This window comes from Oryza glaberrima, chromosome 3 (assembly GCF_000147395.1).
Source record: "Oryza glaberrima chromosome 3, OglaRS2, whole genome shotgun sequence".
NCBI classification, from domain to species: domain Eukaryota; kingdom Viridiplantae; phylum Streptophyta; class Magnoliopsida; order Poales; family Poaceae; genus Oryza; species Oryza glaberrima.
Genome location: NC_068328.1, coordinates 2,790,162 through 2,804,709, shown reverse-complemented (window position 1 = coordinate 2,804,709; position 14,548 = coordinate 2,790,162). Strand labels below are relative to the sequence as shown.

Sequence of the window (14,548 nt, the reverse complement as noted above, 5' to 3'; positions counted from 1 at the left end):
AGCGGCACCGAGGCGTGCGGACTGCGGATATGGTGGCGGCATCGTGGCAGTGGTGGAATTCAGTGGGTGTGGGTTAGTTGTCGGCAACAACGACGATGACGCCATGGCAAAGAGGATGGTGGTTGCATTGACACGAACCTTCTTCCTCTCTCCCATCCACAAGCTGTATGTATTTTGGGTGGATGTTATCCAAAATTTTGTTAAATTTTATTCATATTTTTCTCAATCTAAATTAAATATGTCAAACATCTATCAAATTTAAAGTCCATTTTATCAAACTAAAGTCAAATTTAACAAAAACAATTTTTGACAAAAATATGCCAAATTTGATGAAAATCTGACAAATCTAAGTCAAACTTATCACAAATCAGTGAAACCTACGCTAAGTGCATTCATTCATTTGTATCAGGGGTCACCGATATGGCCGAAATTATTTGAATTTTTAAACAAAATTTTATCAAATTTGAATAAATAGTACCAAATGAGAACCAAAATTTCTGAAATTTTGTTATGGAATTTTGAACCCTGCCCTCAACCACTGATAGCAAAATATTTTTTTATTAGAAGTAGAATTCATAAATCAATAGTTGGTCACTTGTACTAATGATAATACAATAATAGTGTATTACGAGTAGAGAGTCTAGAGAGTAGAGACCACTGTAAAAGGATCCCGGTACAGAAGGCCAATAACCATTCACATTTTAGAGCTTGCCACAGTCATAGTCCGCCATTTTCAGAAGCTTTCTCACCAGCGCTCCGGCCAACCAATTGTCACGCAGAAAGCTGATGACCGCATTGCTGCTCTCCTGCATGAAGCCAACCACGTAGGCTGTCCCGATGAGCTCGGCGCTCCTCCACCGCCGGATCCTCGCGTACTCACGCAGACCCGCCTCGATCCTCTCGCTCTCCGCACCGCCGCCGCCGCCGCCGAGGATGGCGTCGCCGAGGCATCTCGCCAGCACGACGCCGTCCTCCAGCGCCGCGCAGCCGCCCTGCCCCAGGTCGGGCGTCATCGGGTGCAGCGCGTCGCCGGCGACGCACACGTTCCCCTTGCTGATGCTCGCCAGCAGCAGCGAGAGCGGCGGCCGGAAACGCAGCGGCGCGGTGAGCACGTCCTTCGCCTCGCTCCTCTCGACGACCTCCATCACCTCGGCTGGGATCTCGGCGCTCCTCAGCTTGGTCAGCACGAACTGCTTCTTCTTGGCGAGAGCATCATCATCTGGAGCAGCAACCAAACATGCGTGCACCGGTTAATTCCTGATCACCAATCGATTCACCATTCGTGACAGTGTGTCAATGACAGAGACTAACCGTGCTCAGAAGGAGACCAGGTGAAGAACCAGTAGACATCAGTATCGTTGCAGGGGATCACGCCGAGACGAAAGCCATGGCCGAAGAACATCTTGAACTTGGGATCGAAGCCGTGGCCGCCAGGGTAACACGCGAGGCCTCTCGTAGCCAAGCGCCCCGAGTAGGACGGCTTTGCGAGCCCCAGCCATTTTGCCACCACGGAATTGACCCCGTCGCAACCGATCACTACCTGCATCCGCGCCATTAACAATTCAAGAATTCTCAGTTCGCAATCTTTGGGATTCACTGTGTTTTTTCTTCTTCTACCTTTGCTCGGAGAATTGCGCCGTCGGCTAGGTGTAGGATCTTGGCGTCGCCGTCCTCTTCGATTTCAACGATCTTGGAGGAGTAGCGGATGGTGCCTTCTGGTAGCTCTTCCTCCAGTGCTCGCAGTAGCCAGTCCCGCCTGACGCAGAGCATTTCGTTGGGTCCTCTGCATCTAAGCCAACAATCATGTAAGCGTTGTCTAGAATGAACGGTGTATATAATCAGTAGAGATCAGTCCGAGCATGCCATCTCACCGTTTCCCCTGCTCATTGAGAGACGTTGCATGTGCCATCTCTCCGGTGGACGAAGAGAAGACATGCAACCTGTGATGTGAAAAATTAAGGTCTAAGATATGGAGATGGAAATTTGCCTCGAGAGAATACAACCTCCTTTCTTACATTTCACGTAACAATTTAATATGATATATTAATATGTGATATGTCATTGTATAAACATGCAGGTTAGAATTCGATCTCTAAAAATATTTATAAATAAATAAAAATATAACTTGTACGTGTAAATTCACGGTCATATTTGTCTTTTTACAACATGTAGGAGCTAAATTTAAACATACATATTTGTGAAATAGAAAATAAGGAATACTCAAAGAAGTTTGAGACCATCTAGCAGAACACAACACGAGATTAATTTAAAATAAAATATAATAATTTTAAATTAGAAAAATATAAATATGTGAGTTCAAGTATCAATACAATTTAGAAATAACTGTAATCCGGAATAATAAGAAATAGTGAAAACAGATCAATATTGAACACTATACAAGACTAACTAAAATCGGAAAAAAAATGAAAACAAAATTAGAAATTTAAAAAAAAGTTCAACTAGGAACACGATTTATAAATAACAAAAATTTGGAGTAAAAAATAAATAATATTGAAAAAACATTCTATCTATAACACAACAGTGACAATGATGATAAAAGAGAACAACATGCGAGCTGTAAAGGGGAAAAGTGGTGACGGTTAATGGGAAATTAAATAACAATATCTAACTAATGATTAGGTTCAGTAGGGGAGAGGCGACGGGAAGGTCGTATAAGAGTAGTGTTGTGCTGGTTGACGGGACTATTAGAAAGTAAAAAAAGGAACCTAATAATAATAATTATGTTTAATTTCTAAAATCTCAATGACAAGAACATCGGGCATGCCGTGAAGGAGTCTAGTGACGGCATTTGAGGGGATTTCCAAAAAATATGGGCTTGTTCAGATTGTAGCCAAAATAAACCTTACCAAGTTTTAGCAATGTCAAAATTTTGGTAAGGTGGTAATATTGCTAAAATTTTAGCAGGATTTCTTATGTATTGATCAAATTTGGCAACAAACTAAATATAACCATTTTTTGGCAACTTTACCGAAAAATGGTATGGTTGAAAATGGCATCAATAGATAGACAAAGAAGTGAAAGTCGGTGGTGGGTGTGACTTTTAAAACATATAAAAATAAAAAAACAATGATGATAAGATTTATTTTAAAAATCTTAAAACAACGAGATTATTATTTAGCAAATTTTAAATAAATTAGATAATTTTAAATGAGTGCTAGCCGCGTGATTACGCAGACTACCAGCTAGTTCTAATGATATGTAATAATTTTCTCGTCAAAGATATATCTTCATGCAGGTGTTTTAAACCAGGTGCGTTGTACTTACTCCTGAAGATGCAGATGACACTTCCTGATCTTGTCGCCCACCCCAAGGGCGTCAAGCGCTTGCAACGCATTCCTCCACGTCGCGATGGCGAACCCCGACGCCCTGAGCTCCGGCGACGACTCTAGCACCGTGCACTTCACCCCTTTCCTGCATGCGGATCAATCAAGCAAGCAAGCAGATGATATCAGCTCAGATCAAGTTAACATGCAGCTGCCAACACGGCGACACATACAGAAAGCCAACACATTCTCAGTTTCCCACCTGTGCAGCCCGAGAGCCACGGCGAGTCCGGCGATTCCGGCTCCCACGATGACAACGGCATCCTCTCCGGCTCCCTTTCGTTGCAATATAGTTGATGCCATTCTACTAGCTAGTAGATGGTGCAGGCTAACTGGGAGAGTCACTGTTTTATAAACAAACCAAGTTCACATAGGCCGTGTCTAGATGTTTTGGCAAAAAAAAAAAAAGTTTGACGTGTACGGACACACATTTAAAGTATTAAACGTAGACTAATAATAAAATAAATTACAGATTCCGCATGTAAACTGCGAGACGAATCTATTAAGCCTAACTAATCCATCATTAATAAATATTTACTGTAACACCACATTCTCAAATCATAGCGTAATTAAGCTTAAAAGATTCGTCTCGTGATTTACATGTAAACTGTGCAATTGATTTTTTTATTAATATTTAATGTTTTATATATGTGTCCAAACATTTAATGTAACAAAAAAAAATTAAAAGTTTGAAGGTAGACAGTCGTACTAGTCGGCTTCTGTAGGCTAGCTGTAGCCACAAGCCTCTTACACCTCACGTTTTTTTAGCTGCACCTCACGTTTTTCTAGCCACAAAAGTCCTTATCGATCCACGTGGCTACAGCCTACGGGCTGCATCAATCAAGTTCGTACTCCTAGTATTCTCTCTCTCAAAAATAAATCAAACTCGTACAACAATGACGAAGTTAGTTTATTTTAGAATAGACGGACTCTCTCTCCATCCCATAAAAAACCAATATAATACTGAATGTGACACATATTAGTATTACGAATTTGGACATACCTCTGTTTATATTTGTTGTACTGAATATGTCACATTTAATTTTAGACTCGGTTTTTGTGGGACAGAGGAAGTAGGTGCGTAGGCCCTCGAGTCTGTGATTAATGGGCAAATCATACTCACTCCATCAAAAAAAAGGCAAACCGTGGATTCCCGTGCCAACGTTTGACTGTCTGTCTTATATAAAATTTTTTTTATAACTAGTATTTTCATTGTTGTTAGATGATAAAACATGATTAATACTTTATGCGTGACTTATCTTTTTAATTTTTTTCATAATTTTTTCAAATAAGATAAACAGTCAAACATTAGACACGGAAACTAGGGTTTGTCTTTTTTTTAGAACAGAGGGAGTATGCCATAGCTAGTTTGACAATTGATACCCCTGACACTGACTCACTGACTGAAGCATTGTGTGGCTGCTGTACTCGAGAAAATTGACATTTTGCCATTATCTAAACGGTTTGCTGGAGTGCCACTTTTAAAAGTGGACTCGTTAAAATGCCACCTTCCAACAGGATAACATGTTGCAATGTTATTTCATACGTTTCTTCTTAGTTTAATGATTTTTGTAATATTTTTTCTTGCTGAGATGACCAAAATACCTTGATCCTATCTCATGTCTCCTCCATCTCTTCCTACTCTCCGTTGCAGATGGTGGGCGGCTTGGTGGTGCGGCTGGTGATGGGGACGGCGGCGGCGCGGCTGGGGACGGCGTCCCTACGCCGCGCGGGCGCGGCTGCCGCCCATGGACCCCGCGCTCAAGACCGACGCCAACTGCATCCGGGGATGCGTCTCCCAGGTCTGGGTCCACGCCGCGCCGAAGGAGGGCGCGCCGGACAGGGTCAGCTTCCAGGCCGACTCTGACGCGCAGCTCACCAAGGGCCTCGCCGCGCTGCTCGTGCTCGGCCTCTTCGACGCGCCGGCGCGGGATGTCGCCATGGTGCCCGTCGAGTTCATCGAGTTGCTTGGGATCAGGCAGAGCCTCTCGCCGTCCAGGAACAGCGGCCTGCTCAACATGATTAGCCTCATGAAGCACAAGGTGCTGGAGATCACCATCGGTGAGGTAACCACTGAGGAAATTGGTCGCCAAGATGTGGTCCAAGAGGTTGCCGAACCGCCTGCTGCTGTCACCGTCCCCATGCCCAGCCGAGCCGCCGCCGCCATCCCCGTCCCCAGCCGCGCCGGCGAGCCTAGCTGCGCCGGCGCCACCCACCATTGGCAATGGAGAGGAGTAAGAGATATAGGGAGAGATGAGATAGGATCCAATGCTATTTTGGTAAAAACATTAAAAAATCATTAAATTGAGAAGAAATGGATGAAATGGCATTGTAATATGTTGCTTCTGTTTGAGGGTGGTTTTTTAACAAAACCACTTTTGAAAGTGGCATTCCAGCGAAATCGCGAAATCCTGTTTTGACCATGGTAAAATATCAATTTTCTCGCTGTACTCGCTGTCCCCTGCTGTAAGGTCTCAAATGACGCTTCCTAGAATTTCACATATTCTCTCCGTCTCAATGTGTGGAATTGAAGTACTAGTATAACGGAATTGAGATATTACGGCTGCCTCGAACCACAAAGCATCTAGGAGTATATGTTAAGACAGAGAGAACACATGAATATATTTTAGACGGAGAGAACGCATGATAAAGTAGAGGAGAGAACACGATAAAGATATGACAAAGATGTCCTTTATCTTCTTATTTATTTGTTCTCGTAATTAATGAACTTTCTGAGTCTCTTTTAGATGCAGGCAATCAGGTTATATTAAAGGGATAACGACGACAGGAGGTACAATTCTTCATTCTCTGATGTATGCAAATAACCTAATCACTGTGGGTCAGGCAAATGATGGAGAAGCTACTAGAATTTTTCAAACTGTTCAAACTTGTTGTGCTCAAACTGTTCAAACTTGTTGTGCTCAATCTGTTCAAACTCCTAACTGGGGGAATTTTCTATTTTCTTTAGCTCAAGCACTCCTAATCAACAAAAACATCAAATTCTCAATATTTTTCATGTCCCTCTGATAGAAAATTCCACTAAACATCTTGGTCACCCTTTGATTATTAACACAAGAACTAGAGCTTCTGCTTATAAGTTTATTATTTCCAAATTCAAAGCTCGTCTTACCTCTCTTAAAGCTAACATGCTCTCTCATGCTAGCCACTTGTCTTTAATTAAATATGTTTTCGCTTCAATCCCTATTTACTGTATGTCCACGATTTTACATTCTAAGAGCTTATTGAACAAGTTGACAGCTATTATTAGCGCGGTTTTGGTGGACAAGAGTGCATAATGAAGGCTCTAAGAAAGGTATTTCCTGGCGGTCTTGGAATGATTTTTGCAAATGCATCTCCTAATACTATTTCTCAGCTTTGGGATGACAGGACATGTTGGGAACTGAGCAAACTCAATCAAATATTTGATCAGCCAATGGTACAACATATAATGAAAGTTCAGATCGTTCCTCGGGACAATGAAGACAAAATTTGCTGGATTCATAATTCTTCAGGTGAATGTACTTCAAAGAGTGCATACAAGCAGGTATATAATCTATCACATTCAGTTTTCACAATTGTTACTTCTTTGCAGCTTAATATTCTTTTGAAAATCTGTTCCACTAAGTGCATTCCTCCTAAATTTAAAACTTTTATTTGGAGACTTAATAGAAAGGCTCTTCCAACTGTTGCCAATCTTCACTTAAAATTCCGTGACATTCCTGATATTTGCTCTTGTTTCAATTCTTCAGAAAATGGGGTTCATCTTTTCTTTCACTGTTCTTTTGCTAGAGTCACTTGGCATATTTCAGAAATCACTTTTGTTAATCGCATCACTGATTTAATGCATAATGTCTCTGATATTTTAGCTTACTTGCTTGTCACAAACAAATCTGAGAACATCCTACAAAAAAACTTGTGTCATGCTTAGGTTTATTTGGATAGCTAGGAATGACTTTTTTTTTTTGCCGGGACGGCAAGAACACCGGCCGTAGTATATTAAGAAAGAATGACCAGTATTTTAAGAATAAAAAAAGACCGCAAAAAAAAGAGTTTTATTTGTATCCTCAAGATTCAGAACAGTAGTTTCTTGACATAACACTTAGGCCTTAGCTACATTACAGACCTGCAAAGGCTCCCATTCCTTTTGGAACTCTTCCAATTAAAGATGATATTGCTGCTGCCTCTATCAAATTGTTGCCAGGAACTAGATGTTATGTAGATGCTTCTTGGAAAGATAATCTGTTTGGGTTTGGTATCTTTATTCATGACTCTCTAAATCATCAAGCTATTTTTGTTCAAGCAAAATCAGATCTTTATGTGTCCCTTATTCGGGCAGTACTAGCAGCTTTTTAAGTTAGCTATTTTCATTTGTGTTAAACTTCACATTGCAAATCCAGTTTTTCTTTCAGATAATCAACAGTTGGTGTTTCTTCTCCAGCAATCAAATTACATAAATCAAAATCATCATTGGAGCCTTTTACCGCTGCTTGCAATAAAGCTGCGTTAATTTTCAGGTGGTGCTTCAATCAATACTATCATGGATTCCAAGAGAAATGAACAAAATGATTGATTACTTATCTAGGAAAAGGCCAGAGAATCAAGGGTTGTTTTGCCTATAGCAAGCTGTCAAAAATATTAATCATGTTTGTAATAGCAAATACTAGTTCCACCAAACAAATCCTGCTTTTTGCCTCTTGAGCAGCTGAAAATGTTGTTAGAGTGCGCTGCCCGGCTCACCAACCCAGGTCACATTGGGCCTGCTCCACCACAGGCCCAACTGGAGCCATAACTTTAGGTTCTGGGCTTACACAACCCAAAAGACTAGTCTGATGGGGTGAGGACCGCCCCCACCTTTTAAGTGGGACTAAACCCAGCAATCTCCCCCGTCACACATCGGGCCCAACAATCTCCCCGTCACATCAACCCATGTGACCTCGAAGACTTGTTACCTGGCCTCAGGCCCAACAATCTCCCTCGTCACATTAACCCCATGTGACCCCGAAAACTTGTTACCCGACCTCTCCACCATGTGACCCATGGAAATTGTTCCGGGTTCCAAACCGGAGCTAGTCTTTTGGGTTGTGTAGGCTCAGGACCTAAAGTTGTGGCTCCGGTTGGGCCTGTGGTGGAGCAGGCCCAATGTGACCTGGGTGGCACACGGTTGGTGGCCCAAGCTGCGTACTCTAACAAATGTATCCCTTGTGCACGTGTTGTGCTTTTAATGTTTGATGTAACAAGATCTAAAAGAAAGAACATGCTAAAGTACAGGGAGAAGGAATGGGAGAGAATAAATTATTCCTTACACTTCCTCCGTCCCAAAATATAATAGATTTTATATGGATGAGACATATCTTAGTACTATAATTTAAACAAGTCCAGATTTATAGTACTAGAATGTGTTTCCTCATTTCAAAATCCCTTATACGTTGGGACAAAAGGGAGTATAAGAGGCACTATGTTCGGCAATAGCAAAAAAAAGAGAAAAGTTTTCTGTTTTTTCGTGCGCACTTTTCCAAACTACTAAATAATGTATTTTTTAAAAAAACTATATGCGTGACCCGCACAATTGTGTGGCTAGCATCTATACAAAATTATCTATTTTTAAAATAATTTTACATAAAGTTTATTAATTACATATCTCGTTGTCTTAAGATTTTGAGAAACCAAACCTTATCTCTCCGAATTAAATTTGAAAATGTACTATTCATTTGTTTTTTCTCTCAGAAATATTCGGGATGCAATTTTTTTACACAAATATACTATCGATCTCACAGAACTATTAAGTGAAAAATGATGTGGGTGTGACGACACAGATAGTGTCGCGCGGTGACAGTGCGAGACCGAGCTGTCTCGCATATGGAAATAGCGAGACCGAACGTCCATGTCCAACGGCTCCATTTAATTTGTGATTAATTACCTAATTAATGACTAACTAATAATAATTAGTGATTAATTATTTTTAGTTAGCAATTAATTAATAAATAGCTAATCAGGATAATTAATTAATTTGAAGCGGCCAACCTGTTCGGTCTCGCTCGCTGGTAATGCGAGATCGAGCGGTCTTGCACCGTCACTGCGTGACACAGCACGATCTCGCGCCGTCTGTGCCGTCATGCCCATATTGTTTTCAACCAACGGTTATACGAGATCGACGGTATATTTCTATCAAACAAATTGCATAAGGAATATTTCTAAGGGAAAAAAAGTTAATGAATAGTATATTTTCAAAGTTAGTTCTTAAACTTCCTGTGTTTCTAATTTTATAGTTTTTAAAAATCGTACCTATTGCTACCCTTACTTCTATCGCCCCCTTCGTTATTTGCTCGATCTACCATTGTTTTTATTTATTTTCATGGAACCTTTAAAAATTGGATATTTTTTTAAGGTTTATTATCTCATTAGTTTTTATTTTTTATAATTTTTATAAGTCCCGTCAAACAACGATACCTCTGTATACTCCTCTAATGATAATACAATAATAGTGTATTGCGAGTAGAGAGTATAGAGACCACTGTAAAAGGTTCCCAGTGCATAAGGCCAATAACCATTCACATTTTAGAGCTTGCCACAGTCATAGTCCGCCATTTTCAGAAGCTTTCTCACCAGCGCTCCGGCCAACCAATTGTCACGCAGAAAGCTGATGACCGCATTGCTGCTCTCCTGCATGAAGCCAACCACGTAGGCTGTCCCGATGAGCTCGGCGCTCCTCCACCGCCGGATCCTCGCGTACTCACGCAGACCCGCCTCGATCCTCTCGCTCTCCGCACCGCCGCCGCCGCCGCCGAGGATGGCGTCGCCGAGGCATCTCGCCAGCACGACGCCGTCCTCCAGCGCCGCGCAGCCGCCCTGCCCCAGGTCGGGCGTCATCGGGTGCAGCGCGTCGCCGGCGACGCACACGTTCCTCTTGCTGATGCTCGCCAGCAGCAGCGAGAGCGGCGGCCGGAAACGCAGCGGCGCGGTGAGCACGTCCTTCGCCTCGCTCCTCTCGACGACCTCCATCACCTCGGCTGGGATCTCGGCGCTCCTCAGCTTGGTCAGCACGAACTGCTTCTTCTTGGCGAGAGCATCGTCATCTAGAGCAGCAACGCACCGATCAATTGCTGATCACCAATCGATTCACTGTTCGTGACACTGTGTCAGTGACAGAGACTAACCGTGCTCAGAAGGAGACCAGGTGAAGAACCAGTAGACATCAGTGTCGTTGCAGGGGATCACGCCGAGACGAAAGCCATGGCCGAAGAACATCTTGAACTTGGGATCGAAGCCGTGGCCGCCAGGGTAACACGCGAGGCCTCTCGTAGCCAAGCGCCCCGAGTAGGACGGCTTTGGGAGCCCCAGCCATTTCGCCACCACGGAATTCACCCCGTCGTAGCCGATCAGCACCTGCATGCGTCCCCGCCATTAACAATTCAACAATCCCGGGCAATACTTTTAATCTCCTAGATAGATATATATAAGCTGTAACAAAAATAACAAATCAAACTCTCATTAGTATATATATATATTCACAGTTAAATTTGTTGTTTTTGTTACTTTCTTCGTTTCACAATGTAAGTCATTCTAGCATTTTCCACATTCATATTAATGTTAATGAATCTAACATAAATATATCTGTCTAGATTCATTGACATCAATATGAATGTGGGAAATGCTAGAATGACTTACATTATGAAACGGAGGGAGTAGAACTTATAAAAGTTGAATTTTAACTTGCATTTTTGTGGATATATCATCTATCTTGTAAATTTTTTTTCATGATCATTCAGTTGACATGCACCAAACGAGTGGACATCCGCTCGAGTGATTAGAATCCATCTTATCCCCCGTTCATATAATCTTTTGGATTCACTGTGAAACACTTTTAGCAACTTAGGTAGATATCCATCCATTATTGCATGTCAACTAAATAGTTATAAATAATAATTAAAACAACTTGATAATATTGAAATATATCACTCCACTAACAGACAAGTTCAAAATCAACTTTTACAAGTTATAACAAAAATAACAAATGAAACTCTACATAGTGTACGTATATTTGACAGTAAAATTGCTACATCTTATAAAAGTTGAATTTAAAATTAAATATGTTTATGAACTGATATATTACATATCAATCTATTTATCAGTTTTTCTAAAAAAAAATTATAATTATTTTGTTGATATGCAATAAACGAGTAGACATTCACCGAGTGATTAGAATCCATCTACCGATGTACGGATTCACTCTGTTCTTTTTCTACCTTTGCTCTGAGAATTGCGCCGTCGGCTAGGTGTAGGATCTTGGCGTCGCCGTCCTCTTCGATTTCAACGATTTTGGAGGAGTAGCGTATTGTGCCATTGGGTAGCTCTTCCTCAAGTGCTCGCAGTAGCCAGTCCCGCCTGACGCAGAGCATTTCGTTGGGTCCTCTGCATCCAAGCCAAATCGGCGTGTAAGCACGGCCTGGAGTGTGTAGTAGAGATCAGTCTGAGCATGCCATCTCACCGTTTCCCCTGCACATTGAGAGACGTTGTATGTGACATCTCTCCCGTGGACGAAGAGAAGACCTGCAACCTGTGTGATGTGAACGATTCAGATCAAAACATAGAGATGGAATTTTGCTCTAGGAAATGTCCACTTGTTTCTTGCATTTATATTTTTTTCAAAAAATAATTAATATACAGTATATCACTCAAAAAGTACAAAATTAAATTAACTACTACAATTTCTCAATTAAGAATTAACTACTAACAAATTAAAATGTACATAATATTCATATATTCACGTACGGCCGTATATTCTTTTTTTTTGCAACTTGTAGAGCTCGAATTAGACATACATGTTAATAAAGTATACACATCAATTTATTTTGTTTCATCTAAAAATAAATTATGCATGTTTGAGTGACATGCAAAAACGAAATAACAAAGGTGTATTTCCTGCAGTGTTTAGGTCTTTGTTAAGTCTTGTGCGACTTCGTCCCACTCACTAAGGCGCGCATATTTTTTAATATTTAACTCTTTAAATATTTGACCAATAAACTATAAATTAAATTTTATTCGATGAAAATAATATTATTGGATTGTTATTTAAATTTACTTTCATATAATTATAATTTTATTGCGACAAACATTATAATATATGAGAAATTTAAAGTTACAAATTAGTTTTAAAAAGTGCGTCAAGTTTAACCGCACTTTAGTGAGTGGACGAAGAAAGTACACTAGTACTTACTCCTGAAGATGCAGATGAAACTTCCTGATCTTGTCACCCACCCCAAGGGCGTCAAGCGCTTGCAACGCATTCCTCCACGTCGCGATGGCGAACCCCGACGCCCGGAGCTCCGGCGACGACTCCAGCACCCGGCACTTCACCCCTTTCCTGCATGCGGATCAATCAAGCAAGCAAGCAGATGATACCATCTCAGCTCAAGTTAACCTGCAGCTGTGCCAACACAGAGAGCAGTCTATATCCAGTTATCCGGCAAACGCATCGCTCGCCGCGCCGCGCGCTAATAGCTAAGCTCCCACCTGTGCAGCCCGAGAGCCACGGCGAGCCCGGCGATTCCGGCTCCCACGACGACGACGACGACGTCCTCCTCGCCAGCTTCCTTTTGTTGCAACACGGTTGGTGCCATCCTTGTGTTTGGATTTAAGCCAATATCATGCAGTAGTCAGCTTCTTTAGCCACAGGCCCTCTTATTACTTATTAGGAGACACCTCACGTTTTTTTTCAGCTTTCTTAGCCACAAAATTCTCTATTGATCCTCGTGGCTGCAGGCTGCATCATGAATAGCCTATCTCGCACGTGTTTGGATCCTGGAGTCCTGCTGTCTGCGAGAGTGATGGCCTCTAGCCGTAGCTTGTGTGGCTGCTGTACTCCGGTGAGTGTTGACATGTTTCCCTTACCACCGATAACTGCACGGTTACCGCGGGGTATGGTAAGGTTATCAATAGTAGGGTTTGGGTGAAATTTGAGCAAATTCAAAAATTCCAAAAAAATAGAAAAAAATCATGGATGTAGTTCTTGATTTTTAATGGTAGATGGTGAAGATTTTTTTTTTTGAAAAAGAGTAAGATAAAATCAAATTTGAGGGCAAAACCAATAATTGTTTAGGAAATGGAAAAAAGAAAAAACATGTATTGGCCTTAATTTTTGCATTTTACATCCAAGCTAGGTTTTCAGGTATCCTATATATTATTATAATTATCCCTAATTTCTACACATATTTAAGTGTTTTTAAATTTTTTTAGCATTTTTTTCATAATTTTATGTTTTCTACAAATATCGCGGTTACCGCTCAAACCACGCAGTAACCGCGAAACTGCTAATTTTTTAATTTAAATTTTTTGAAGATGAAATTCAGACAGTTTTTAACGGTTACCGCGCGGTTATCGCGATAACCGCCTTACCGGGGTGGGGGCGGTAACCTCTCCCCTTAATTTTATATTTTCATTTTTTCATAATAAATGATAAGTGCAAATAATCACACGATGAAGTAGAGAAGATAAATGGGAGAGAGAATATGCTGCATCTCATGTAAGAGGTAATCTATAGGAGCAACCTTTTCCAAGAGCCATGACCCACTAATAGGCATATATAGCGTGCCTTGACGACTGAAATTATTGCTAATGAAAAAAAATTGAAAATATTGTTCACCATTTTTTTTCTCGAAAATATAACACTGTTGAATTTTTCACAAGATTAGATCGTCGTAGCAAGAACGGCATGCAAACACGTAACGAGTTTGTCTACCCACCATCAGATTTGGAGCACAATGCGCGTGGATCCAGCTCCTCTGACCTTGCATGGAAAAGGCAGAGAATAAGGGCCCGTTTAGTTCCTAAATTTTTTTTCCAAAAACATCACATCAAATCTTTGGACACATACATGAAGCATTAAATATAGATAAAAAGAAAAACTAATTGCACAGTTTTGGGGGAAATCGCGAGATGAATCTTTTAAGCCTAATTAGTCCGTGATTAGCCATAAGTGCTACAGTAACCTATATGTACTAATGACGACTTAATTAGTCTCAAAAGATTCGTCTCACGGTTTCCAGGCGAGTTCTGAAATTAGTTTTTTCATTTGTGTCCGAAAACCCTTTCCGACATCCGGTCAAACGTCCAATGTGACACCCAAAAATTTCTTTTTCCCCAACTAAAAACACCCTAACAGTAAAATGTGTCTGGTGCTACATTAGAAACAGTAATACGTTGTGTTT

General features: G+C 41.1%; 3 protein-coding genes across 4 annotated transcripts; 1 reads left to right on the top strand and 2 right to left on the bottom strand.

Moving 5' to 3' along the window:
* Window positions 1-421: 421 nt before the first annotated feature.
* LOC127767808 (monooxygenase 2-like) lies at window positions 422-3,647 on the bottom strand. Of its 2 annotated transcripts, none has more exons than XM_052293255.1 (6): window positions 3,547-3,647; window positions 3,286-3,432; window positions 1,872-1,940; window positions 1,618-1,789; window positions 1,312-1,540; window positions 422-1,219 (listed from the first exon to the last, which is right to left on the bottom strand). In XM_052293255.1, the coding sequence occupies exons 1-6, from the start codon at window positions 3,645-3,647 to the stop codon at window positions 702-704; spliced, it is 1,236 nt and encodes a 411-aa protein (XP_052149215.1). In that variant the 3' UTR covers window positions 422-701. The 2 variants fall into 2 exon arrangements, with proteins under 2 accessions (XP_052149215.1, XP_052149217.1); XM_052293257.1 differs by having other exon boundaries at window positions 1,618-1,783.
* A 1,163-nt stretch (window positions 3,648-4,810) lies between these two features.
* Window positions 4,811-5,794, top strand: LOC127767810 (sufE-like protein 1, chloroplastic/mitochondrial). The gene has a single exon (XM_052293259.1). It carries the CDS (start codon window positions 5,093-5,095, stop codon window positions 5,645-5,647), a length of 555 nt encoding a protein of 184 aa, XP_052149219.1. The 5' UTR covers window positions 4,811-5,092; the 3' UTR covers window positions 5,648-5,794.
* Window positions 5,795-9,784: 3,990 nt separating this feature from the next.
* On the bottom strand, window positions 9,785-12,978 carry LOC127767809 (monooxygenase 2-like). The gene is made up of 6 exons (XM_052293258.1): window positions 12,855-12,978; window positions 12,559-12,705; window positions 11,830-11,898; window positions 11,588-11,753; window positions 10,499-10,727; window positions 9,785-10,417 (listed from the first exon to the last, which is right to left on the bottom strand). Exons 1-6 carry the CDS (start codon window positions 12,959-12,961, stop codon window positions 9,900-9,902), a joined length of 1,236 nt encoding a protein of 411 aa, XP_052149218.1. The 5' UTR covers window positions 12,962-12,978; the 3' UTR covers window positions 9,785-9,899.
* Between the last annotated feature and the right edge of the window lie 1,570 nt (window positions 12,979-14,548).

Excerpts from the sequence above, each read along its gene's own strand:
- LOC127767808 (XM_052293255.1), bottom strand. The coding sequence starts at position 3,647 with ATGGCATCAACTATATTGCAACGAAAGGGAGCCGGAGAGGATGCCGTT. Across the intron at positions 3,433-3,546 it reads GTGGCTCTCGGGCTGCACAG|GAAAGGGGTGAAGTGCACGG; the intron begins GTGGGAAACTGA and ends ATCCGCATGCAG. Across the intron at positions 1,541-1,617 it reads GCGCAATTCTCCGAGCAAAG|GTAGTGATCGGTTGCGACGG; the intron begins GTAGAAGAAGAA and ends GCGCGGATGCAG.
- LOC127767810 (XM_052293259.1), top strand. The coding sequence starts at position 5,093 with ATGGACCCCGCGCTCAAGACCGACGCCAACTGCATCCGGGGATGCGTC.
- LOC127767809 (XM_052293258.1), bottom strand. The coding sequence starts at position 12,961 with ATGGCACCAACCGTGTTGCAACAAAAGGAAGCTGGCGAGGAGGACGTC. Across the intron at positions 11,899-12,558 it reads TTTCATCTGCATCTTCAGGA|GTTGCAGGTCTTCTCTTCGT; the intron begins GTAAGTACTAGT and ends CACATCACACAG. Across the intron at positions 10,728-11,587 it reads GCGCAATTCTCAGAGCAAAG|GTGCTGATCGGCTACGACGG; the intron begins GTAGAAAAAGAA and ends GGACGCATGCAG.